Raw genomic sequence first — 27,233 nt, 5'->3', positions numbered from 1 at the left:
TCTCTTGCCCGTCGAGCGTTACAGGCCGTGTCGGTGAACTCATCAAATTAAATTAGACATTTTCCTGGTCACTTAAGTAAAGTATATTAAACTCACGACAAGAGCATTTTATATATATATATATATATATATATATATATAGATATATATATATATATATATATATATATATATATATATATAGATATATAAATAAAAAAAGTAGACATTAATGCTTCTTTTCTCAAAACGATCTTTTGAAAAATTGGAGCTTTTGGATTGAAAACAAACAAAACAAACAAGTACAGCTACAAGACGTCTGAATCACGCGACACGGCGGCGGTCACTGGATCACAGATCTCCAAACAAAAACACGTCCAAGAGGCCAAAGCACCAGGCGGAGATGAATCCACCGCACAGGAAGTGCTCGTCACCACGCACAGCGTCCTCAGAGTCACACTGAAAGCACACATCATAGCTGCATTCAAAAGCACAAACGATGCCGGCAGTACTCCACGAAAAGCGAATAAATCTGACTTTAGGCCAAAACATTCAGACGGAAACTCTTTTTTTTCCCTCCAACAACTAAATGAGGCATTTCCCGTAAAATAAAAAAAAAAAAAAAATTGCTGGTGAATTTTATTTCGTCTATTTGTCAGGTACGCACGACCTCCTCACCGGAGAATGTTCACGTTTTGGAAACGTGGGAAAACTTCATTTATATAATCTGTCATGTGAGCCGCTAGCTGTTAGCCTTCCTACGACTCTCGCTAGTCAAAACGTGACTTTAGCACTTCCAGGACGAGCATTGGGAATAAATAAAAACAAAACACTTGGTGAATCTCGTCGTATTTAAGGCCCTGTTTACACAAAGTTTCAAATGAAAACCTATCTTTTTTTTTTTTGCATTTTCGTTTCAGAAAATCTTCGGAAAACGATGCCCGTTACGTCGGAAATGACAGGAAGTGATGTAGTTAGCATGCCAGGCCACTAGTGGGCACCGGTGGTTTGTTTCAGTAATGGAAGCACACGTACACACATGCAGCAGAGAACAATGAGCTCTAAACAGTAACAACAGGAGAACACCGACATTCGAGTGGACAGACCACCAAGTTGGATTGTTATTACAGTGACTGTCAAAATAAAACCACCAAGTTGGATTGTTATTACAGTGACTGTCAAAATAAAACCACCAAGTTGGATTGTTATTACAGTGACTGTCAAAATAAAACCACCAAGTTGGATTGTTATTACGGTGACTGTCAAAATAAAACCACCAAGTTGGATTGTTATTACGGTGACTGTCAAAATAAAACCACCAAGTTGGATTGTTATTACAGTGACTGTCAAAATAAAACCACCAAGTTGGATTGTTATTACGGTGACTGTCAAAATAAAACCACCAAGTTGGATTGTTATCACAGTGACTGTCAAAATAAAACCACCAAGTTGGATTGTTATTACGGTGACAATCAAAATAAAAGTACCAAGTTGGATTGTTACTACGGTGACTATCAAAGTAAAAGTACCAAGTCCAGGAGAATCTGGACTGGGAGTCATGACCCCACGGAGGAAACTTTGCTCTGTTTGGCTCTACTGAGCATGTGCAGAACTACTAGTTACTACGGTCGTGGCGCCCAGGAGCAGCGTTTCAGAGGAGTAGCATTTCCCCCACCGTTTCCTCATTTTCAAAAAGTTCCACCTTGGGAGCCGTTTTCAGTGGCTCCGAGCACCGTTGTCATGGAAACAGACTCCTGAAACGCGACAAAGGTTTTTTCCGTTTTCACTTGAAAACGTATAAACGGGGCCTCGGGTCTCAATAATATTCGAAAACGTCTCCGTTTGCCTTTGTTAGCGGTTTGCCGACGCAAAACCCGCGTAAGCTAGCCTAGCTTATCAGAAAGCTAACTGATTCATGCTAACGTGCAAAGTAGCAACCAGTCGTACTTTGTGAGGCGTGAGGCGTTGAACGCGGCCCATTGGGGCGTTGAACGCGGCCCATTGGGGCGTTGAACGCGGACCATTGGGGCGTTGAACGCGGCCCATTGGGGCGTTGAACGCGGCCCATTGGGGCGTTGAACGCGGCCCATTGGATCAAACCAAAACGGGTTCTGAACCGGCAGGAAGCTAAATGTTTCCCGGTGCAGCGAGCTAACAGCGACTTAGCAACCAGTGATTGCTATGTAGCCTATTAGCAATGGAGTCGTGTTTAAAAAGATCTACACGGAATAAAACGCAGCTTTATTAACGCGTCTCGTGTAAACGTCAGCAAATCCATAATTACATTTTTTAAATTTTTCTTAATTGAAGCTCACGTTGTTTTCCATGTCTTCGCCTCGTTTCAGAGTATCAGAGGTTCGCAGAAGATCTGCTTGAATATTTATGCCATCAGGGGAGATCGCCATCTCCCAGAGGCACCGCGAGTTTTCATTATTTTAAATCTTGGCATAATTAAACCTTCAATCCCCGTTCGAACGCAGAAAATTACAAGAGATTATCTGCCAAAAGGAAAACCCGCCGCTACAGCAGCAGTGTCACGAGCAGTTCAGGCGTTCAGCGGCTCCACCGGATCCGGAGCCTCGGCTCCACGGCTCGCGGCTCGTCGAAGGTTTTCTTTTTTTTTTTTCTTGTGCCGCCGATCGCGGAGGTAAGAGATAATGTGATGAATAGCCCTTCACAATTAAACAGGACACCTCCGCTTCTCTCAGTTAAAAACCTGCTAGTTCCGTTCTGTTAAAGCTTCCCTCGAGTGTCCCTGCAAAGAAAAGAGAACGTTTTTTTTTTTTTTATCTTTATTCAATAACGGTTCAGTAACAAAACACACGCTCACTCACACTCGTCCACTAAATCTCCCCACGCAGACTCGATGAAGGAACGGAGAGAAGGAAGTTCACAGGAACTCATCTCACTTGTCCGGTAAAACCAAGAATGACCGGAGGTTGAGGACAAACCTTTACATTCAAAATGTTTAAGAGTCCCACTGGCGAGACGAGACGCTGACAGTTGGTATTCACGTTATTGTGAGCAGGACTGCGACTCAAGCACTGACGTTAAAAGACAAGTCCAACGTGGAACGGACACGCAGCTGCTGGATCTGAGGCTTCTAACAGCAGAGTGGGTCAGTGCCTCCACAGAGCGTCTCCGTCATTCCATTCTCCTTCCAAGAGGTAGACGGGTGTTCCCGGGGACTCGTTTCTCTTTCAGACAAACACAATTCAGTCTCAAAACAACTTTAACGGCTAAATTAAAAACGGTAAAAAAAAAAAAAATGCTCAAAACTTAAAGATAAATAAATCCAAAACATCTGGAGTGGTTTAAAGTAGCTAAAAAGCCCCAAAACTAGGAAAAACTGGGAAACAGAAACGGCTTTAACAGCTGAAATAAAATTCCTCAGAATGACGAGAAGCGCCAAAGTGAGTGAGCTGAAGGTCAAAGGTCAAAACAAACAAACAAACAAACAAACAAACGTAAAACGGCTAATAGAGCTGAACGATCAAATCCACTAAAATAACTAAAAACATGGTCAAAATGTTCAGAACTGTTAAAAAAAATAACATTTTATTTTATTTGATCAGTATAAACGGCTTTTTTAGTCATAAAAGTCGCAGACGGCGGTTCAGGAATCTGTCAATTTATGGACATCAGGTTTTTTTTGTTGTAAATTTCAAGACCTGTACTACTTGTACTGTAATACTTCAACTCTGCCATTAATGAAAACGGCAATTCTTTTTTAAAAAAAAAAGACCCCTGATACAACAGGAAGGCCAGAAAGAGCCTCAAGGTAAAGAAACTTTTTGTAAACTTTCGTCTTTTTTGATGCGTGTGTGTCTGTGTGTGTGTGTGTGTGTGTGTGTGTGTGTGTGTGTGTGTGTGTGTGTGTGTGTGCGTTCTGCTTTTCCATATTTTTGTCGTAAATGAAGTAAACGAATGTAAGACGTTTCTTCAAATGAGAGATTTGTCTAGAAAGTAATTGAGAAGCAGAATTACACCGTCACTGAATATATATATATATATATATATATATATATATATATATATATATATATATATATATATATATATATATATATATATATATATATATATAAATAGCAGGACAACACAGAACTGTAGAGCAGTTCCACCGCTCCTCCGGCCACAAGTCAAATAAAACAACAAAACGGAGATTTACAGGAAACATTCTTATCGGCCTCCCGAGGTTTTCAGGAAGTTTTCATGTTTCGTCGAGCAGAATTCCATTTTTAAAATATGTCCGTGTTTACAGAGCAGATTTCAAAAGAAAGAAAGAAAGAAAGAAAGGAAAATATGTCCGAGAGGCACAAAAAAAAGTTCTTTCAGCTCAAAGCGTCAAAAAGTTCAGACTGTCTGAGAAACTTTTTGTATAAATTTGCGCCTCTTTTTGAATTTGCCACGGTAAAAGGTGATGAAGGTCAAATCTGCTGAAATAGCTAAAGAAAACCAGGAAAGTATAAGATATAAAATTGGCTAAAAATAAAAATACTAAAGACAAAAAAGTCAAAATGGAGCAAAAACAGGTCAAAATGTTAAAATGGCTGAAATGTCGAACATGACGAGAACAAATCATTTAGTTAAATCTGTTAAAAATGGCTCCAAAAGCTAAAACAGTCAAAACAATTCTAAATTGATGAATCGTCGTTTAGCAAAACTGCAAAAAAAACTTTAAAATCTGTGGAATTTTTTTTTTTTTTTTAGGACTAAATGTGTTTTGCGGCTCCAGAAGAATTTTATTTTGGTAAAAAAAAAAGAAAAAAAAGTGTCCCTCTCTAAACAAAGGATGACCATGAAGTTAGCTTTCTGTCGAGTCTCAGTTGCAACCCGGCTTCCATGATGCTGCCTCCACCATGCCCAACTCTGGTTTTAGCGTTGGAGCGTGGTAATTGAAATCGAGGCGACTCTATTTTATTTTGGGGGTTTTTTTGTGTCTGAGAGCCGCTGCAATCGATAAGACAAACACACTATGGACTCTGTCCGTCCTTCAGAGCCACGCCGTTCACTCTGGACATCTCGCTCAGAAAGTCACCATTACTTTAATCCCCTTTCAGTTCCGGAGGTCATACTCTTGAAAGTACTCAGTTTGACTTCCAACACAAGGCCAAACTTTTTTCGCTCAACAATTCCCAAGGCCACGCCACTCTGCGGAACACTTCAAAGCAGCTGAAACCTTTTCGTAGCCTTTATGAGTCTTTGCTTTTCTTCTTCTTTCTCCTCCCTGGCTTCACCTGTACATCAATCACAATGCCGTCCCTGAGCTCTGCCGTCCCTGAGCTCTGCCGTCCCTGAGCTCTGCCGTCCCTGAGCTCTGCGGGAAATTCAACCTCACAGACCACAGCTGCATTTACCGCTTCCTGTTCAAACACGTTTCAAAACAAAAGAAAAGACGCAGCGTGGCTTGATCTTCTGAGCCACGCTGCGTCCGCCGCAAAAGTTACTCCTGAAATCTGCTCTGCATGTGATACTGTACATATACGTTTACTGCATCTTTGTACATTTTATACATACGACTGTTAAAGGTTCTTTAAAGAGCAGGAGGTTTAATCAGCCACTTCTAATGGACTCGTAACAAACTGGACAGCAGAACCTTTACCCTCATGGATCGCAAACACACAAACAAACTGGGACTTTTAACACAACATGTCCAGCAAACATGGTGTTCCCTAAAGGTGGAGGTTCTCAGAGGGGTGGGGGGTCGGAGGGGGGGGGGGGTCGGGGTCACATTAGATGGTACAATTGTTTGTGACACTTGGATCTAGAAGCAATATTCTATTCAAGACTCCGTTAACACGACAACGTTTCAGGTCAAAACGCATCATATTTTTGTATTTTTGGTTTCAGACGACGTTCACACAGCAACGTTTTAAAGACCGTGTCCCTCCTGTCTTTCGCCAACGTCCTGAGATTGCGTCCCGCCGAGTGACGTTCAAATACGAACGAATCGTTCATACTCGCACGTCACTATGCGGGAGTTCAAGTTCGACTTCCAGGAGGCCGGAAAAGGAATTAAAACGACAGAACGGGGCAGAGTTAACACACCTGGCCACTAGGTGGCGCGGTTGGTTATTTTTATGATGAAGCCACACCTGCACATGCAGAAGGGAACAATATGCTATATTTGGAGTTTGATCGTTATTACGGTGACTGTCAAAATAAAAGTACCAAATTCCCAGGAGAACATGGGCTGGCAGTCATGACACCATGGAGGAAACGCTCTTCTGATTGGCTCTACTGAGAATGTAGCCGCTCAATTTAGGAAAATTCTGTCCCCCACTTCTTTTGAAAATAGTGAAAAACAAAAACCAAAAAATCCCTGACCTCCAGGAGCTCTCTGGCGCCCCCTTGGGGGGGGGGGGGGGGGGGGGGGGGGCATCCCACACCACTGAGAACCACGGCCTGAAGGACATCAGCAAAGATTAACAACCATTCTTCTTTTAAACCTCCAGAAAAGAAAACTAAAACATTTTATTCCTCTTTTTTTTCATTTAAGGCAGTTCTTGTTAAAAAAAAAAAAAAGAAAAAAAAAGAAGCTCAGCAATGTCCCCAACAGGACGTCCTGCTCGCTGCTTCAGGGTTGACGGGGCGACTCTGGGTCGTAGCTTCCCCTGGAGAATGGTCTGCTGGGATCCGCTTCCCAATAATCTGTCAGCGTCACTTCTGTTACCCCAATTTATTTTTTGAGTTTAAGGAACTACATCTAATCCACAAAATGCTTGTGATGTTTAATCTGGGTCGATGTTGTGTTTGTGCATCTTGGTGAGTTACTGATCCATCCGGCCCGTCCTCGCTCTCGCTCTCGCTCTTAAGGCCGCTACACGCTGTGCGATTTCGTCCCGGAGGACAGACAACGGTATCTTTGGTCTTCGGCTCTAAATCATTTGGTCCTACGTCTCTGTGAGACGGTTCAGGGACGGCTGCTGTTGTCATGGCGACCAAAGACACCCTGCTATAAAACTGAATAATTTTATTCTCACAAAATCACGTCGACTCTTGTACGTCGTCGGCTTGTTTTCATCATGGAAACACTAGAAAACTTCCTGTGGTCAAAGTTACATAGATTTATGTCGCACGGTGTCGCTCGCTGTGGACACTTTCTTTTTAATTGAGATTTTAAAAATCGCACTGCTTGTAGCCGCTCTTCAACTTTTGTCACGTTCCTGCGAGCTTCGGTCGTCGTTGGATTCACACTGAAATCAGCCATTGATGCGAGGCCAGACGTGGACGTGACTCACCACACCACCTTGTGGCGGAAACTAATAGTACAAGACTGGAAACCTCTGGGATATTTTTAAAGTAATTTTCACTTCCAAATTAAGAAAAACACATGTTGTACTTTCAAGGCAAAAAGTTGGTCATTAAAATATTTCTGGCAGAAACATTGTTCCGTCGCTCGCCGAGTCAGAGCGAAGAGCTTCACCGTGAGGGCTTCGTCGATGTTGAGAGAAATGCTTTGAAGAAACTAAAGTACTCTAAGTAAGCCTGGCAGTTTCCTGAGGCACAGTGGATGACTTAAAGTGTGAAAACAAATTCCTCACCACCTTTAATGAGTGTGTCCATGCATGTGTTCAAATAGACACGGCGGTCACGCCGCCGCTACTGCAGGATCCCTTCTCCAGGTCCTCCATGACCAGGTCGTGCTCCGCCACCTGGTTCTGCCGCCGGGACGTGGTCTTGTCCAGGCTGTTGAGGGAGATGGGTTCCAGGGAGGTCTGCACGTTGTTGGCGGGGAGCACGGAGTTGCCCTGCAGTCTGTGCGAGTACGTTTTCCTCCGCTGGCCGTCCGCCGCACACAGGCTGAACTTGAAGACGGCCTGGAAGCCCCGGCGGAAGTTCTCGTTGAAGAAGCCGTAGATGATGGGGTTGACGCTGCTGTTGAAGAAGGCCAGCCAGTGGGCGAAGGGGTAGACGTAGATGTTGATGATCCGGTACTGCTGCTCCGTCAGGCTGGCGTAGTCGCTCAGCATCATGAGCGTCCAGAGCGGCAGCCAGGAGAGGATGAAGAGCAGCGCCACGATGAGGAGCATCTTGATGACCCGCTGTTTCTTCTTGGACACGGTGTGGCGGCTGTCGTGGCCCGGCTTCCCCCCGGTCGGCACCGCCGTCTTGAAAAGCGTGATGCCGATGCGGGCGTACATGATGACGATGAGGGAGAGCGGCGCAAGGTAGATGTTGGCGAAGAGGACGGTGGTGTAGATCTTCCTCATCTCCTGGTTGGGCCAGTTCTCCCTGCACCAGTAGAACGGGCTGGTTTTGTTGTCGTAGCCCAGCAGGACGCGGATGCTTTGCTCCTTGGTGACTTGCAGCATCACGCCGGAGGGACACATGATGGACACGGCCAGAACCCAGATGACCACGATGATCAAGGTGGCCGTGGAGATGGTCAGCTTTTGCTTGAACGGGTAGACGATGCACCGGAACCTGCAAACGACAAGAGACATAGCAACACGTGAGGAGACCTAAACAGTCCAGCAGGACAGACGACGTTCAAGGCTAGTTGATTCGTACCCGGGGGGGAGATTTGATTTGCAGATTTGCGACTGCCTTCGTCACGCCATAACAAACAAACAAACAAACAAACAAACAAAAAAACCCACAATGAACCAGACAGGCAGGAGCGTAGTCGAGCGACAAAGAAAAACAAGACCAACAAGACGAGTGCTCGGTGTTCCGCCGTTCACCAAATAAACAAACAATGAAAACCTTGGGGAGATAAGAGCGGTCTCCCACATGAGAACCAGGATGAGAACACACAGTGATAGAGTCACAATATTAAAGAGAGCTAAGAAATAAAATAAATAAAAATTATTTTTGGGACATTTTGTCCTGCAGCTTTGGACTGAAAACCTCCGTCCAGAGGAAAGAGGCTGAGATTCACCTGCTGGATGTTTTTTTTTTTAAAGTAGAACATACTTTGATACGGAGAAGTACTTTCCAGGATAAATGTTGGATATTTGTTATCGTGACGTACAACTGAATCTGTACAAGTGGAATTTTAACGAGTGGAGCTGACGAGACGTTATTGAATATCCGAGCCGGTTTTAGGGCTCGTTCACACGACTTCACAAGCAAAAACGCAACTTTTTCAAAACGACTAAAAAGGTGGAACATTTTCACGATTACTACCGAAAACAAAACTTTCTGGAGACGCTCGGACTGCTACTGCACAGAAGTAGTTCCTCTGCACATGCTCAGACGAGCCAATCAGAACAAAGTCTCCTGACTCCCGGTCCATGTTCTCCTGGGACTTGGTGGTTCTAGAGAAGGAACGAACAGCGCGGGGATTACTACAAAACAATTCAAATCTAAATTGCTTATTGACGCTATTGAGAAGTTTCTGCTCTGTTTTTTTTTTCCAACTTTAAAGTCAGAATATTTACATTTACTGGATGATTACAACAAGTTGCTTGGTTTTCTCAGTAAAGTCATGATATTGTTAAAAAGGTGAGTGACAGTCCGGCGGTCCGATGAGCCAGATGAACCTTCCTGATCCACGTCCACTTCTTAATTCAACTGCTGCACTTCTTTTCCCCTCATTTTCATGTCAGTTTTATTTTTTCAGTCTTCACTTGGGACTAATGTCTGCATTTAACCCCGACACGATTCAAGAACACATCAACAAGGGGAGTCTGTATTTTGCTCATTCGGAATCAGATTTGACGGGTGCGTCGCCTCGTCTCGGCGCCGTCAGAAGGTTTATTTGTCTGAATGTGCGGCGGCGGCGGCGGCGGCGGCGTCAGGCTGCAGCCGGCATCCGCCCGGCTGCTTTGTGAGGCCAATCCTGCCTCTTTCTGAAGTCGTTCCTCCCCTTTGCTTTTATCTGTGGGACATTAAAAACAACTAGCTGTAAATAAACACACAAATACTCCTCTGCCTGCCAATTTGAAAGTTCACCTCTTCAAAAGGTTTTTGGACATTATCCAGTACTCCCTTCTCTCTGTAACATTTTCTTTTTTTTTTTTTTTTTAAACTTGTTGACTTCTGCATTACAGAAATATGGAAACGTGTAAGAACACAACTGCTGATAAATTCTTCTTTTGGAATTGGTTACGTCTTTGGTATCAATGTGGATGTTTGCAGCAGAATGTGAAGCTGTTTTCCTTTCAGCTTTGAGCTATGGAGCCTTTAAACACTATACTATACTATATTACAGTATGGCGCAGTACAGTGCAGTATAGTATAGTATAGCATTCTATACTGCATTACAGTACAGTGCATTCTAGTATGTACTAAACTATGAAATATTATAATGTATTACGGCACAGTGCAGTACAATATAGCATAATACAGCATACTATGTCATGGTATACTATATTATACTATGGTGTATTGCAGTACAGTGCACAATAGTACATACTAAGGCGTATTACAATATAATGCAGTACAGTGCAGTTTAGAGCATACTTCAATACAGTAGAGCATGGTATATACTATACTATAGTGTACTGCAATGCAGTATAGTATATCATAGTTAAGTGTCATAAATCATGACAGAAGTTGGAATTGGAAGGTGAAATTTTAAATACTTTCATTAAAAACTCATTTCTTCAACCTGATTCATTGTAAAAGTAAAGGAGATCAAATGAACTTAGAACTTGGTCTTTAGACCTATTTACCAAGACCTAGTACATATCAGGTAACAGCGATTTATTTTAGTTTGAAAACCCTGGAAAACTTCAAACTCAAATTCCTGAGTTCTATGACGGAGTGGAGATGGGGGTGTAATATATGATTCGATTTCTCAGTTGGAGGGTGAAAGGGTACGTTAAGAGTACTATGTGATCCGGTCCTACGTTTGTGTAAGAACATTGTGTTCGCATGTTTCCTGACCCGCTCACGTCACAAATCTGATGACACGTCCGACAGATGATTTGACATTTCAGCCTCCACCCGTCGTCTCCACGGAGACGGACGTCTCCCGGTCACTTCTGACAGCGGCGGAGTTCGGAACACTGTGTTTCGGCGCTGTCATTTCTTTTCACTGCTTGAGGAGTTGCTGTCGCCCTCCAGTCCCATTTCACACGTCCTCACTTCCTCTTGATGTGTGTGCGTCTTTATGATTTGCCTCCTGTGAGGCCCCCGTGGTTTAATAAGTGGTTTATTAAGTCATGGTCTCAAAATAACGACAGAATTTCTGGCAAGGATGTCGACTCAGTTGGTCAGCAGCACATCAATATTTCACGGAGATTGGCTTCATTTGAAACACCAAAGGAGGAAATGACTTCCTGTAAAGGCAGATGTGGAAAAGAAAAGAAAACAACATTGTTTTTGAACCGTTTGGCTGCTCAGCCTCGGGTTAGGGTGTCAGCAAAACGAAGTCCCATTCACATCTACTCCTAAAGAGGCTTCTCTTCGACGCTCTGTCAGTCACAGAGACGAAGACAAAACGCCATAGGTTGAGACATTCGGAGGACTCTACGTCGTCTCTCGGAGCTTCTGCTCTCCGGGTGTTTTTATTAGCACATAAAGTGCTTGAAGCGCCCGTCACACCGAAAGACACCTGGGAACTGCAGATTGCCTTCCTGTTGACGGAGCGGTTCACCTGCTTTGAGAGAGTCGGGGTGAGACACAGTCACAGTACCTGTCGACGGCGATGGCGACCAGCGTGAAGACGGACGCCGACACGGAGATCCCCTGAACCATGCCGCTCATTTTGCAGACCAGGCTTCCGAACGGCCACCCTGTTGACAGGAGAGACGCCATCAGCTCATTCAGGAAGGAAGCTGCACACTGAGCTCCAGACTGTCGGGGGAACAAAGTCAAACGCTATTTAACGGTCGACGTATTAATATTGTTCAAAGTCAGTTTAAAAAATGTTTTCCTCCCCCCCCCAAACGTTCCTGAAAGTAATCCTGAAGGCTCCTCGATCCATCTGGATGAAGAAGAAGAAAAATAACTTCCATCTGCGAAATGATGTAAAAAGATTTTTCTCAACTTGTCCTTCGGGTGCCGAGGCTAAACCGAGACGGCTGCTGAAGATTTAAGAAGTTAGAATCAGGGATTTGTAATAGTTTTCACTTCTCTCTTCCCTATTTTCTTTCTTTCTTATTTAACAGTCAACGTAAATACAAACAATACCAATAGTCCTGAGATTCGACCCAAGCTCTCAATAACAGATATATATGGTTGCAATAACAATGTGGGGGAAAAAAAGGCACAGACACACTTTTCATTCATTTCATTTCCAAATTTATTTCGAGCTACACAACACAGGCATAAAAGCCAGAAAAAAATACAATAAAATAAAAAATAATATCAACACTCTAGCTCAAAAAGGAGTGGGAAGAAGACAAGCTTATTAACTCCCACCCCTGTTCATAAACTTAAATAATAATGACAATGTGGCTGCTACAATAACACTGTTAAAATAAAACAGAAAATAAAACAACAACAACAAAAACAGCCAAGACATATAGTCTATTAGATAATGTAAGATATTACTAATACAATATAATCACTTAGTTATTTCTTGTTAACTGAATTACATGTTATATCCTCTTACAATAATAACAACCATAATGATAATAATAATGATACCAATAACAATAATAACAATAATAACAACTGCAATAGTATAATAGTAATAACAACAATATACTTCATTAGCTAGATCTGACCTTTAAAGTATACATCACTTTGTAACACCCAGTAGTAATCAAGTACCCATTTCCTCCTTCTGGTATTTTGACCAGACCATTTTTTTATATCTTGATTTGATTTTTGATTTGACTTCAAAATACAAAATTAATAGAGGCATAAGTCACCTTTCAACCCCTCCACCCCTCCACCCCTCCATCTTCCCCAGCTTATCCGTTTCCGGGTGGTGGGGGTGTCAGTCTGTGCACCGTCACCCAGGTCACACTGCAGCCATTAAGAACCTTCCTGCGGGTGGTGAGCCCACGGGAAGTCGCCTATCCAAGAAGGCTTAAAACTGGAGCCCATCTTCTTTAAAGAAGTGAGTCTTCAGCTGGAGTTGTGCCGTCGGTTCTTCCATTGGGTATACCTGTCCGACGTTCTGTTTCCACTGAGACCGCAGCTGCTTCAGGTTTCAACCAATAAGTTGTCATTTCTCTTGCAGCCATTATCAGGAGACGCAGCAGAAACGTCCGATCGTGGGACAGATCATCCGGGAATTTGTCCAGTAAAAACCTTAAAGGGTCCCGGGAAAGGTTCACTTGAAGCAGCTTTTCTCCTCGTCCTTCAACTTCAGTCCAAAAGTCTTATACCATGGGACAGTCCCAAAATCTGTGTTTGATCAGCCACAGTTTCTCCAGCACTTATTCTGCTCCCGCTCCCAGAATGGAGAGACTCTAGTGGAGTCCTGAAGAATGGGATTTTAGTCTTCCAGTCAAACTCCTTCCAGATTAGACTCCGCCCCCTTTATGACAACCAGACCCAACATCATCCAATGGCACATTCAGTTCCAGTTCCCATTGTTGTTTTATATGTTGAAGACACTTGTTTTTTCATTACATCGTCGTTTTCAATCAGATGAGTCAAATGTTTTTCTATGTTTGTTGGTCCTCTTCTCAGCTGATCCCAGTTGTTTTCTTAAATAATCTCTTATTTTTAAAGAACAGTAATGGTCCCTTAAGGGGAGATTAAAGTTGTTTCTTAATTGGGCAAAAGTTTTCACTCCATTTCCCTCAAACAGCTGGTTTCCAGTGACCAGCTTAATCTCCGCCTACCTATCGAAGCCCCTGACTGCTGGAGATCCATCTCCAACTCAACAGTCCTACTTCAGGGCATGGCTCCCAGAGGGCCAGCGCTCCTCTCCATTGTTTTTGTACCTGGTTCCAGACTTTTAGAGGATGTTTAACCCATAAGTTTTCCATCTTCATTTTCTCCTGTGTCTCTAGACCAATAAATGGGAGACTGGAGAGAGCTAATCCCGGCATTGACTCCTCCTCCTCCATAGAGACCCACATTGTTTCTGGATCACGAATGATCCAGGCCACTATTGCTCTGATTTGGGAATCCTCTCAGAGGATAGGGGATTGAAAACTGAACATTCTGGTATTGGTTTGACGTCAATCAGATTTAAACTGACCGTGTTATGACAACAATACTGTTTTGACCTATTTGTGATCTAGACCTTGACCTTTGACCCAAACGCTCTCAGAATGTAATGGGACCACCGTTGGTCGATGACAAATCATCCCTGAAAACTTCATGCAATTGGAGTTTATAGGTTTTATGAAAAGTTGGTAAAATACATACACACGTCCGAAGCATTAAATAAATAAATACACGCAGACATAAACAACCTTCACCACAACTCTCATTGGCCAAAGTAAAAAAAATCCCTTTCTCACCAGGACCTAATCAGCCACGCAGAATAAATGCTGACGGTGCAGGTGTCTCCCCGAGTCATTCTCAGAATAATCGCCCTGCTGCCTCGGCCCGACAGCTGCGACCCGAGCCGCTGCTGAACAGTCGGACACTCCAACAACGTTTCAGGTTAGGAAACAAAAAAAGGAGGTTTTTGGGCTGAAACTGGGCGAGAAACTGGCGTTATCTCACATGTTCACTTCCCTCCTGAAGCAGCTCTCATGAAAGCCTGTAAACTCGTGTGTCCGTGGCCCCGGAGGCGTCTTTTAACGCTTCAGCAAGCAAATCTGACAATAACAGAAGGTTTATCTCCTCCTCTGCTCCGACTGTTGGAATATTTAGGAAGAATCCTGCGATAAAGCACGCGGCGTTTGGAAGAACGCAGCAGGTGGAAACTGGTTTTTAAGTGTTTTTGTTGATTTTTTGTCTTTGCTCAGCACAATTCAACCGTCATATTTTAAATTTAAGAAATAAAAAATACAACAAAGTGTTGTTATTCGGGGGGTCTTTATCCCAGTGGGGTTGCTCTGTTGGATCCAGAGCTTTAATATATTGAATAAATGGCCTCCATATACTCTAGAAGACTTGTTGTTTAGACTCTAATATATATGTGATCCTCTATTATGACTTAGTATTGTATATAGTATTGAGTTTTTATTCCTTAACCTTGAGCTTGTGAAAGAACCCAGATTTTAGTATTTTTACTCGCCGGTGTGTCGCGTTTCTTGATTCTGCTTCTTGATCTCACTACAGCCCCGGAACATTTTTAATGAATCTGAACTCGGGTAGAAGCGAGAAAAGGGATTTAAAAAAACAGCTCCCCTGGGTTGGTGTGTTTATTTATGTGCAGTGCCGGAACCATCTCCTCTATTCCAGCAGCAGCAGCAGAGAAAAAAACCCAACATACTATATGGGTGCAAGGCTGCTTCAGATAAATCAAAATTTCATCTGGTCTGCAGAGCGACTCCGAGGCTTGGTTCTGACGGTGGACGACGGGGAAGTTTTCACAAAACTCCTCTGGCCTTACCCTCTCCTCCTGGTAAAAAAGGTAAGACTGCGAGGCGTGTGCAGGCAGAGGCGCACATATTCACATCACATCGCCGACAGGCTGGAAGCAGCAGCCGGTTTGCAGAGCGTGGCGGCTCCGTATGGAAGCAGGATGAGTTCCGGCACCGCGGCGGCACAATGTTCATGAAACGCCAGGAGGAATAAACGCAGGGTGTGTACTGGCATGGGCTTTCCAAAAATGTATTCGTCTGGTTTACAGGAAGGATTGCATGTTAGCGAGAGAGAGAGAGAGAGAGAGAGAGAGAGAGAGAGAGAGAGAGAGAGAGAGAGAGAGAGAGAGAGAGAGAGAGAGAGAGAGAGATGTAAAATAACACACACTACAGATTCAGCTCTTCCATCTCATAATGTTTGTGTGTTAATCTTAATGCAAAAGAGACTTAATTCTTTATTAATGTGTAGATTTAAGAAATGGCTGATAAAGAAAGATAGGAGAGTCATTTTATCACACTGACTCAATCGGTTGCATTTTAATAATGAAAACGTTGGTTTGAATCCGACCTGGAGGCTGTTTTGTCTGGACGACACGTCGCAGCCAGAGGAGATTGTGGTTTTGACCTGGACTGTATTTATCCATTCATACAACTGAAGCACTGCATATACTGTTTCCTTTCCCCGGTTATATTGACTTTGGCCACAAGACGGATGTTTGCTTTTTTTCCCTCCAACAAATAAAATGTGGTTGTTTATTATTCAGGAACATCAAAAAAAAAAAAAAAGAAAGAAATATTGCATTCTCCCTCCAGCTCAGGTTTTCTCGCTCACATTAGCTGCCGCGCTGCATCAAATGACTTTTTGATATACTGTACAAACGAACCACACGGCTGGCCTACATATACCATTCTATTTGCACTGTAAAGCCTTCTAAATGTGTAGGATACATCATTTGCATAATACCATTTGTTTCAAGAAAATACAAGTATTATACATATCCTATAGAGCCTGGTGCACCATCCATCCATCCAATTCGTCTCAGAATGAATGTTCGCATGCTTGTTTCTAACATGAGTCACCCTTTTTTTTTCTCATTAGAAAATTCCTCCAGCCGGCAGTTACGGCAACATCCATGTACGGGAGACACTTTTCTACCTATTTGGTGGAAATGTGATGAAGTGATCATATTTGCATGTTTTAAAACCTTCGCCAACAAAAGTTGAGGGGAATGTTATGTTTTTGTCTGCGTGTCTGTATGTGTGTGTGTGTGTGTGTGTGTGTGTGTGTGTGTGTGTGTGTGTGTGTGTGTGTGTGTGTGTGTGTGTGTGTGTGTGTGTGTGTGTGTGTGTGTGTGTGTGTGTGTGTGCGTGCGTGTATATGTATTTTACCAACTTTAACCGTTTCTGAATAAACACCCCAAAAATAAAAAATAAAAAAGTCCCATACAAAGCGGATGGGAGAGAAACCTCATGGGGGAAATCAAAGGAGATAAGCGCTCAACTTACGCTTGTTTTAAATTGTAGTCATGAAATCTCCCTTTTTTTCTTTAAGTTTGCATTTCCAGACTAAACGGACTTGGTGGACTCTTTGTGGAAACCAATCACATTCATGTTGCTTCCACTAGGGCTGGGCGATATGGCTGAAAAATATCTTTTTTAGATTTTCTTGCAAACGATTTGACTTATGATTTATTAACATTTTTTCCCCCTACATGTAGAAGAAAACAAAAATGCAAATGACACCGATGAAATAAAATCAACTTGGTTTAAGACATTTAACTTAACAAAATGAACCCCCATTTACCTCCTGGAATCACAGTGCCAGCTATTATTTTGTAAGCTAGAGAAGCTACGGAAGCTATGGAGCTACGGAAGCTACAGAAGCTACGAAGCTACGGAAGCTAGGGAGCTACGAAGCAATAAAAGCTACGGAAGCTATGGAGCTCCGGCGCTACAGAAGCTACGGAAGCTACAAAAGCTACTGAAGCTACGGAGCTACGAAGCTATGGAGCTACGAAGCTACGGAAGCAACAAAAGCTACGGAAGCTATGGAGCTCCGGCGCTACAGAAGCTACAGAAGCTACGAAGCTACGGAAGCTACAGAAGCTACTGAAGCTACGGAAGCTATGGAGCTACGAAGCAACAAAAGCTCCGGAAGCTATGGAGCTCCGGCGCTACAGAAGCTACGAAGCTACGGAAGCTAGGGAGCTACGGAAGCTACGGAAGCTATGGAGCTACGGAAGCTAGGGAGATCCGGCGCTACAGAAGCTACGGAAGCTAGGGAGCTACGGAAGCTACGGAAGCTACGGAAGCTATGGAGCTATGAAGCTACGGAAGCTAGGGAGCTCCGGCGCTACAGAAGCTATGGAAGCTATGGAGCTACAGAAGCTATGGAGCTACAGAAGCTACGGAGCTACAGAAGCCACAGAAGCTACGGAAGCTTGTGGGGACAAAAAGTGCGCTGTAGCAAGAGAAGCTAACTTCTTATTTTTAATTGTCCGCAACCAAAAACTCCAATTAATCAAAAGAAATGTCTATATCGCCCGGGCCTCGCTCCACAATCATTTTCCACACACACACACACACACTGGTTGGCTCACATCCTCGCTGAAAACACAGCTGCCCGCCGCTAAACGATAAGTCCTCCATAAGCTCATCAAGCCCGCTTTCACAGAGCGCGAACTGTCCCTTTAAAAGCGGGGGCCCATCTGCTCCCAGTGAATAGTGAGGCAGACACGCTGTCAGTGGAGACCCACCGAGTGACCTGTCAGTGAATCACTCTCCCACCGGAGAACACCACACAGCATATGTCCGTCCACGCAAAGCCTCCCAGGCCCGACCGATGATCCACGTCTGCGTCGCAGCCCGGCACACAACCGCCTGTCACATCGGTGACGCCGAGAATTTCAGGCTCCCGGTTCCCACTGCTGCAGTCCGACATGGGACATTTTCTTTTTTTTCCCCACCATTTTCTGTCACCCCCGACTCGAGGAGCGACATGCTGATGAGGGCAGCCTGTCCCCCCCTGTGGATTAAAAAAATCTGTTGAATATCATCCAACTGCTTGTTCTTTCCTCACTTCTGAGAATTCAGCCTCACCGATTCACCAAAACTAAACACGCGGCCTGAACCAGCCAGCAAGAACCAGCCGGTGGTTTGACCGGATCGGAGCGACACAATGAATGCTGCCATGAAAAATGAGCAAACGGGTTTTATCCTCAAAGCCATGCTGCCACGGGGGAGTTTGTATAAAACACCCAGAACGTTTTCTGGACATTTCACCGTGTTTTTGCACGAGAAGGTTTAAATAAATTAGATTTTATGGTGAGGTTGAAGTCATTTTCAGTGGTAATTCTTTGTTGTTTTTTTGTTGTTTTTTAAATAAAAATCTTCATCGAGTATACTCTGCAACACAACAAAGACACTTTTTTAATTTAAAGGCACTATTTTACTGCTCCGGCCCACTCAAGAGAGAATTGTGTCATCCTTTAATAAAACTGTAAATTTCACCAGTTTTACTAAAAATTTATATTTATTGTAATTTTATAGCACCCAAGAAACTATACTGCTGTTTACATCAAACCAATGTAAATATAACTAATAATATGGAAAACCATTTATAGTACAGGGATGTAAAATGTAACCGATTCTTCAAAATATTGTGACGTTACATATTACATATAATATAGTATACTATAACAAATCTTTTAACAAGTTTTTTTTAAATATTCATAGATCAATTAATCTCCAGTGATCATGAATAGTTTATTAGCCAGTTATGCTATTAAAAACTTAAATAAATCAAAATATTCTTTAATGGTTTACTGTTCTGATTAAAATGTATATGTGGTAAATGATGATGATGATGATGATGATGATGATGATGATGATGATGATGATTATTGTTTGTAATTAAATAAATGAAACCGTTTAACAGTTTTTGTCTTTCTTGTGTTGACACTTGATGGTTTCTCACTATTTTGATTATGTCAAAGTGTAATTAATTAATTTATATTTCCATTGAATCAAATTGTCTTTATTGTTGAGTATTGACGTGAGATGTTGTATCACACTTTAGAGTCGACGGTGGCGTCCGTCTGCGGGGAGTTAAAGGAAATGACAGAAAGACTGAAAACGATGTAGTTACCATGTGGGGCCACTAGTGGGCGCGTTTGGTTGTTTAGTAATGAAACCACACACACGCACACACACGGACACACACACACACACCAATAGTCTAAACATGAACACTGGGAGAACACAGACGTTCTAGTGGACACACCACCAGGTTGGATTGTTATTACAGTGACTGTCAAAATAAAAGCACCAAGTCCCAGGAGAGAATGGACAGGGAGTCATGACACCATCTTTGTCCTGATTGTCTCTGGGTGAATTTCCCTGGAAGAGAGGACAGCGTCTTGTTTGTCCTGCTTGCAGAGTCACAGTTCACGGTCTGGTACTAAACCCTGCAGAGGATCATCATTTCCAGCCTCCAAATCAAATCTTTTCAATAATCCTGCCGGTGATGCAGAAGATCTCCAGACGGCTCAGACGCAGACGCAGGAAAACAAAAATGGCCTACTCCATTTGTTTGACGGTTTCTGCTCCGACGGGCTCTGACACGTGACGCGACCCAACGCAAGCTAGCAGCGGTCTCGCCTCGGCCGTGACCGTCGGCCGGTCTCACCCCCGCCGAACTCCCGCCGGGAATAAAAGCACCTTTCAGACGAACATGAACACGTTGAGATTGAACCGAGCGCCGTGCCAGAGAGCTGAACAGTCCCCGGGTTAAAGTACCTCACAGCAAATAAAAGCCTGATTTTTAAAAGTTTTTTGACTTATAAGTTTGGATGGAATGAGTTAAAATGAGGCGAATTTAGTTCAAAGGTGATGAATGCAACTCACATTTTAAGACAAATGAAACAAAGTTTGGGGATTTGAAAATAATAATTTATAAATAAAAATAAAAGTAATTAAAATATTAATATTTGTGGAGGTTTTACTGCAGATGTGTTTTGCTGTTTGTTCAATCCGTCATGTTTAGCACGTAGCATCGCTAGTGTGTGAGCCTGAAACTCTGTAGCATGTAGCATCGCTGGTGTGTGAGCCTGAAACTCTTTAGCATGTAGCATCGCTGGTGTGTGAGCCTGAAACTCTTTAGCATGTAGCATCGCTGGTGTGTGAGCCTGAAACTCTTTAGCATGTAGCATCACTGGTGTGTGAGCCTGAACCTCTTTAGCATGTAGCATGTAGCTTCGCTGGTGTGTGAGCCCTGAAACTCTTTAGCATGTAGCATGTAGCATCACTGGTGTGTAAGCCCTGAAACTCTTTAGCATGTAGCATGTAGCATCGCTGGTGTGTGAGCCTGAAACTCTGTAGCATGTAGCATCGCTGGTGTGTGAGCCTGAAACTCTTTAGCATGTAGCATGTAGCATCGCTGGTGTGTGAGCCTGAAACTCTTTAGCATGTAGCATCGCTGGTGTGTGAGCCCTGAAACTCTTTAGCATGTAGCATGTAGCATCGCTGGTGTGTGAGCCCTGAAACTCTTTAGTATGTAGCATGTAGCTTCGCTGGTGTGTGAGTCTGAAACTCTTTAGCATGTAGCATGTAGCATCGCTGGTGTGTGAGCCTGAAACTCTGTAGCATGTAGCATCGCTGGTGTGTGAGCCTGAAACTCTTTAGCATGTAGCATGTAGCATCGCTGGTGTGTGAGCCTGAAACTCTTTAGCATGTAGCATCGCTGGTGTGTGAGCCCTGAAACTCTTTAGCATGTAGCATGTAGCATCACTGGTGTGTGAGCCCTGAAACTCTTTAGCATGTAGCATGTAGCATCGCTGGTGTGTGAGCCCTGAAACTCTTTAGTATGTAGCATGTAGCTTCGCTGGTGTGTGAGCCTGAAACTCTGTAGCATGTAGCATCGCTGGTGTGTGAGCCTGAAACTCTTTAGCATGTAGCATGTAGCATCGCTGGTGTGTGAGCCTGAAACTCTTTAGCATGTAGCATCGCTGGTGTGTGAGCCCTGAAACTCTTTAGCATGTAGCATGTAGCATCACTGGTGTGTGAGCCCTGAAACTCTTTAGCATGTAGCATGTAGCATCGCTGGTGTGTGAGCCCTGAAACTCTTTAGTATGTAGCATGTAGCTTCGCTGGTGTGTGAGTCTGAAACTCTTTAGCATGTAGCATGTAGCATCGCTGGTGTGTGAGCCTGAAACTCTGTAGCATGTAGCATCGCTGGTGTGTGAGCCTGAAACTCTTTAGCATGTAGCATGTAGCATCGCTGGTGTGTGAGCCTGAAACTCTTTAGCATGTAGCATCGCTGGTGTGTGAGCCCTGAAACTCTTTAGCATGTAGCATGTAGCATCACTGGTGTGTGAGCCCTGAAACTCTTTAGCATGTAGCATGTAGCATCGCTGGTGTGTGAGCCCTGAAACTCTTTAGTATGTAGCATGTAGCTTCGCTGGTGTGTGAGTCTGAAACTCTTTAGCATGTAGCATGTAGCATCGCTGGTGTGTGAGCCTGAAACTCTGTAGCATGTAGCATCGCTGGTGTGTGAGCCTGAAACTCTTTAGCATGTAGCATGTAGCATCGCTGGTGTGTGAGCCTGAAACTCTTTAGCATGTAGCATCGCTGGTGTGTGAGCCCTGAAACTCTTTAGCATGTAGCATGTAGCATCACTGGTGTGTGAGCCCTGAAACTCTTTAGCATGTAGCATGTAGCATCGCTGGTGTGTGAGCCCTGAAACTCTTTAGTATGTAGCATGTAGCTTCGCTGGTGTGTGAGTCTGAAACCCTTTAGCATGTAGCATGTAGCATCACTGGTGTGTGAGCCCTGAAACTCTTTAGCATGTAGCATGTAGCATCGCTGGTGTGTGAGCCCTGAAACTCTTTACATACTACATGCTAAAGAGCACTGCGCAGTTAAACTAACGAGCAACGTTCGGTGTTTCAGATTAACTGGTTTCCCTGTCAACTGGTGACCAACTCCCTTCAGCTTCGGCAGATGTTAAAAGACCCGTTCAGTATCGGACTCCATACTTGATACTTGCATCTGGTATCGGTATCAGTATCGGTGCATCCCTACTTTTCATTTGCGAGTCTTCCTCTACCTCTCAGGTCCTCATGTGGTGGTTTTATTTAAATGATCCCAAGTGATGGACAGAAACGAGGCTTTTTTTTTTTTTTTTAAATATCATTATTAATAATATCCACGTTAAGCCTGAGGACATCCAGACGTTATCCCATTTTCAAGACCCGTTTCAATCAAGCTTTTAATTCATATTTACATTATTTATGTCATGCAACCTTCTTTTGACCTTTTTATGTGCATCAATTATTATTAATATTCTGTACAGCTTGATTTATGGTTTTAATGAAATATTATCTGTCAGTTTGGCAGCATTTTAATTGTCTCTCTTCCTGTATTTATTTGATACATGTGTCATTTAATTAATTTAGCTTCCAGCTCGAACAATTCACATCATATTTTCACTTTTAAATGTCTCTTATCTGCTTTTTTATTGTTTTGAAGGCGTCGGGGTTTCAGTTCATGCGGCAGTCTTGTATGAAAAATGCACAAATAAAGATTGATTGACAGGATGAATTATAATGAGTAATAATTACATTGTGTTTTCTGGTTAAAATGAAGATAAAAGTTTAATCTTCAGTATTCAGTATCAAACAGTGGTCAATTGTCTCGGAATACAAATGAACAAAAGAAAGAATCTCGCATGAATTTGACGTATTTTCTCATTTAAAAGCATTTAGAAATACAGTACATACACAATAAATATCTAGTTAGAATCCCTTTCCATCTCTGAAACCAGTTTGTTTGTCTGTGACATGCAGGTAAAAATACTATTTCAACACTAAACATTGGAGGATATTAGTAATAAACATGGCGGAAAGGGAGAGGAGTGAAGGTGTTTGCATTGGGAGCAGGAAGATGGAGGCGGGTGCTTCGACTTCAAAGATAAAAAGATGTGAAATACGTGTTGAAATGACATGAATCCCTCAGTGTCTGTGCCACTGTGGGGGGGGGGGGGGGGGAGGGGGGGGGGGGGGGGGGTTCCTGCAAAGTGAAACAGGGCAGTGATGAATAAATTGCAAATCACAGTAAATCTCCACTTCCTCCACCAGCGATTGAAGGCGGAGGACAGAAACGCGTCCAACGGGAAAATGAAGATAAACTGAGTGAGGGCTGGACTTTTTTTTTTTAATGATCGACTGCATCAAAGAATATTCCTGATCAAGCCTGCAGCAGATCAGACGAGGGATGAAGGATAAAAAAGATTTTACATTTTTTTTGAAAACTTCCGCCTGGTAAAGTCACAAACTTTGATAATCGCCATCAAACAGGAAGTGAACTGTAGATAACCCCGACATGATCCAGTCTGCCTCAGACTTTACATGTTACATCGGCGTCCAGGCCGGCTGACAGCCACATGACGCTACTGAGACTCGGCCATAGCGCCACCCCCTGGTGGGAACAGGAAGCGGGGTCGACATAACCTATATATGCTCCGATCCGCCTGGAATTCCAAGGGTGTGATCAGATTCTGGACCCGATGAAATACATTCCATGACTCAGTCGTAATCACGTAAGTACCCGAGCAATGTCGCTTACAAGACAACCTTTAATCTGAAAACACATACGTTTTGTGTTTTTGTTTCAGAAAGGTTTGACGTTAACACGGCAACATTGTGAAACAAATGTAGTGAGCATGCCAGGCCACTAGTTGGCACTGTTGGTTGTTTTAGTACTGAAAGCAAACACACACATGCAGCAGAGAACAATGAGCTGTGAACATTCACACTGGGAGAACGTTCAGGTGGACAGACCACCAAGTTGGATTGTTATTACAGTGATTGTCAAAATAAAACCACCAAGTTGGATCGTTATCACAGTGACTGTCAAAATAAAACCACCAAGTTGGATCGTTATCACAGTGACTGTCAAAATAAAACCACCAAGTTGGATTGTTATCACAGTGACTGTCAAAATAAAAGTACTAAGTTGGATTGTTATCACAGTGACAGTCAAAATAAAAGTACCAAGTTGGATTGTTATCACAGTGACTGTCAAAATAAAACCACCAACTTGGATTGTTATTGTAGTGACTGTCAAAATAAAAGTACCAAGTTGGATTGTTATTACAGTGACTGTCAAAATAAAACTACTATGTTGGATTGTTATTGTAGTGACTGTCAAAATAAAAGTATCAAGTTGGATTGTTATAACGGTGAATGTCACAATAAAACCACCAAGTTGGCTTGTTATTACGGTGACTGTCAAAATAAAACTACTATGTTGGATTGTTATTACGGTGACTTTCAAAATAAAACTACTATGTTGGATTGTTATTGTAGTGACTGTCAAAATAAAAGTACCAAGTTGGATTGTTATTACGGTGAATGTCACAATAAAACCACCAAGTTGGCTTGTTATTACGGTGACTGTCAAAATAAAACTACCAAGTTGGATTGTTATTGTAGTGACTGTCAAAATAAAAGTACCAAGTTGGATTGTTATTACAGTGACTGTCAAAATAAAAGTACCAAGTTGGATTGTTATTGTAGTGACTGTCACAATAAAACCACCAAGTTGGCTTGTTATTACGATGACTGTCAAAATAAAAGTACCAAGTTGGCTTGTTATTAAAAAGTTCCACTTCGGGAGTAGTTTCCAAAAAGTTGTGTAAACAGACGCCCAAAACGCAACGAAAGTTTTGTGTTTTCACTTTTCACGTTTTAACTCTTTACCCTGAGACATCCAAAGTGGAGGCAAACTGTAAAATGTGAATCGATTCCTTCTAATTGAAACCTGCAGGTCTTCTGCCGTGCCTCTCTGCAGCGCTCACTAGACAACGCACCACAAAACATTTCTATCTCTGTCTTTATTAATTGCGCAGCAAACTGTGTTCAACAGGAACTCTTATCTCGCTGCATAAAGTGACAGCTATCACACTGAGAGTGGATCATTCATTCTGTAAAGTCGGCGCCGCCCGCCTCGAAAGGAGAATGTTTTTCATTTACTCACTTCGTTCTAATGCTCACAATGCTGAGGGGAATTAATTATTATTACAATGAATTATTACACATTTGTCCGAACCTGAGGACAGGTGAGCGGGTTTCTTCGTCAGGTAGAGTTAAAGTGAGAGACGCCATTCGAGTTCATTTTGTATTAAAAACACAGTGAAGACATCCGGTACAAACTACGACCACATCGACACAACGTCAGTTTCTGTTGATAGACGCTGAAATATTAAACATCGGAACGACGACGCTGATTGTTCTACGTCGTTCACTGCAACCAGTGTGAGTGCGGCATGAGCGCACCGTGAACACGCCACGAGCACCCCACAAGGATGAGACGAGCATGACTCAAGCGCCCTACGAGCACGCCCCGAGCATCCAACACGCCACCACCACGCCACCACCACCCCACCAACAGCCCACCAACACGCCACCAACAGCCCACCACCACCCCACCACCACGCCACCACCACCTCACCACCACCAAGACGCCACCAACAAACCACCAACACCCCACCAAGATGCCACCAACAAACCACCAACACCCCACCAAGACGCCACCAACACCCCACCAAGATGCCACCAACAAACCACCAACACCCCACCAAGACGCCACCAACACCCCACCAAGATGCCACCAACAAACCACCAACACCCCACCAAGACGCCACCAACAAACCACCAACACCCCACCAAGACGCCACCAACACCCCACCAAGATGCCACCAACAAACCACCAACACGCACCAACAAACCACCAACACGCCACCAACAAACCACCAACACCCCACCAACACGCCACCAACAAACCACCAACACCCCACCAACACGCCACCAACACCCCACCAACAAACCACCAACACCCCACCAACACGCCACCAACAAACCACCAACACCCCACCAACATGCCACCAACAAACCACCAACACCCCACCAACACCCCACCAACACGCACCAACAAACCACCAACACCCCACCAACAAACCACCAACACGCCACCAACACCCCACCAACACCCCACCAACATGCCACCAACAAACCACCAACACCCCACCAACACCCCACCAACACCCCACCAACAAACCACCAACACCCCACCAACACGCCACCAACAAACCACCAAGACGCCACCAACAAACCACCAACACCCCACCAACACGCCACCAACAAACCACCAACACCCCACCAACACGCCACCAACAAACCACCAACACCCCACCAACACCCCACCAACAAACCAGCAACAAACCACCAACACCCCACCAACAAACCACGCCACCACCACGCCACCACCACTCCTGCCTGGTGACTTTGTGCAGGCGAAGCGTGGTTGTCGTCTCAGCAGGAGGCCGTTCAGTGACTGAAGACGACAGAGAAGAAAGATCTGCTCCACAGTTCAAGTTGTTTTCCTCTGAAAAGCCAAACTGCTGCAGTGCGACTCAAAGTGCAGAAGAGAAGAAAAAACAAAGTGCAGCAGCCGCAGAGGAAAGGAAAGATTTTTCTCGGTCCGATCTCTCTGAAGATAATCTCAAATATGATAATCTCCTGCAGAGCTAATAAGCTTTGTTTTTGTTTACCTCTGGTGGTTGCGAGCCGTCCCTGATAGTCCTGGATTAAACTCAGAGTTATGTCACGGCAGCGGGGATTTATTCATATAAAGTGCTTCTGCCATCTGGATTTCCCCCGGCTCCATGTCACAGTCAGACATGGCCCCGATCCAGGCAGCGCCACTGCCTTCTTTTTTATCAATGACATTTTTGGGGGCTTATTCTTTCTCATAAATTCTACGGAAACGTCTAAGTATAAGTCCATGCCACTGAAGATACAAGAACACACGCAAATGATCTAACTCCTGCGTCGGTAAACGGGGCAAAGTTGTTAAGAA

The 27,233-nt window shown here is 43.6% G+C and overlaps 1 protein-coding gene across 1 annotated transcript in view; it reads right to left on the bottom strand.

Moving 5' to 3' along the window:
* Positions 1–7,556: 7,556 nt before the first annotated feature.
* The window catches only part of npffr2a (neuropeptide FF receptor 2a), a gene marked incomplete at its 3' end in the record, with an annotated part of 38,717 nt that continues 19,040 nt past the window's right edge, over positions 7,557–27,233 (bottom strand). The window contains exons 3-4 of the mRNA XM_080468259.1: positions 11,570–11,669; positions 7,557–8,409 (exon numbers count right to left, since the gene is read on the bottom strand). Coding sequence (XP_080324385.1) covers positions 7,557–8,409; positions 11,570–11,669 — 953 coding nt within the window. The remainder of the gene's footprint in view (positions 8,410–11,569; positions 11,670–27,233) is intronic.

This window comes from Lipophrys pholis (assembly GCF_963383615.2).
Source record: "Lipophrys pholis genome assembly, chromosome: 7".
Lineage (NCBI taxonomy): Eukaryota > Metazoa > Chordata > Actinopteri > Blenniiformes > Blenniidae > Lipophrys > Lipophrys pholis.
Note: the sequence above shows the minus strand (reverse complement) of the source record. Positions and strands in the feature narration are given on the sequence as shown.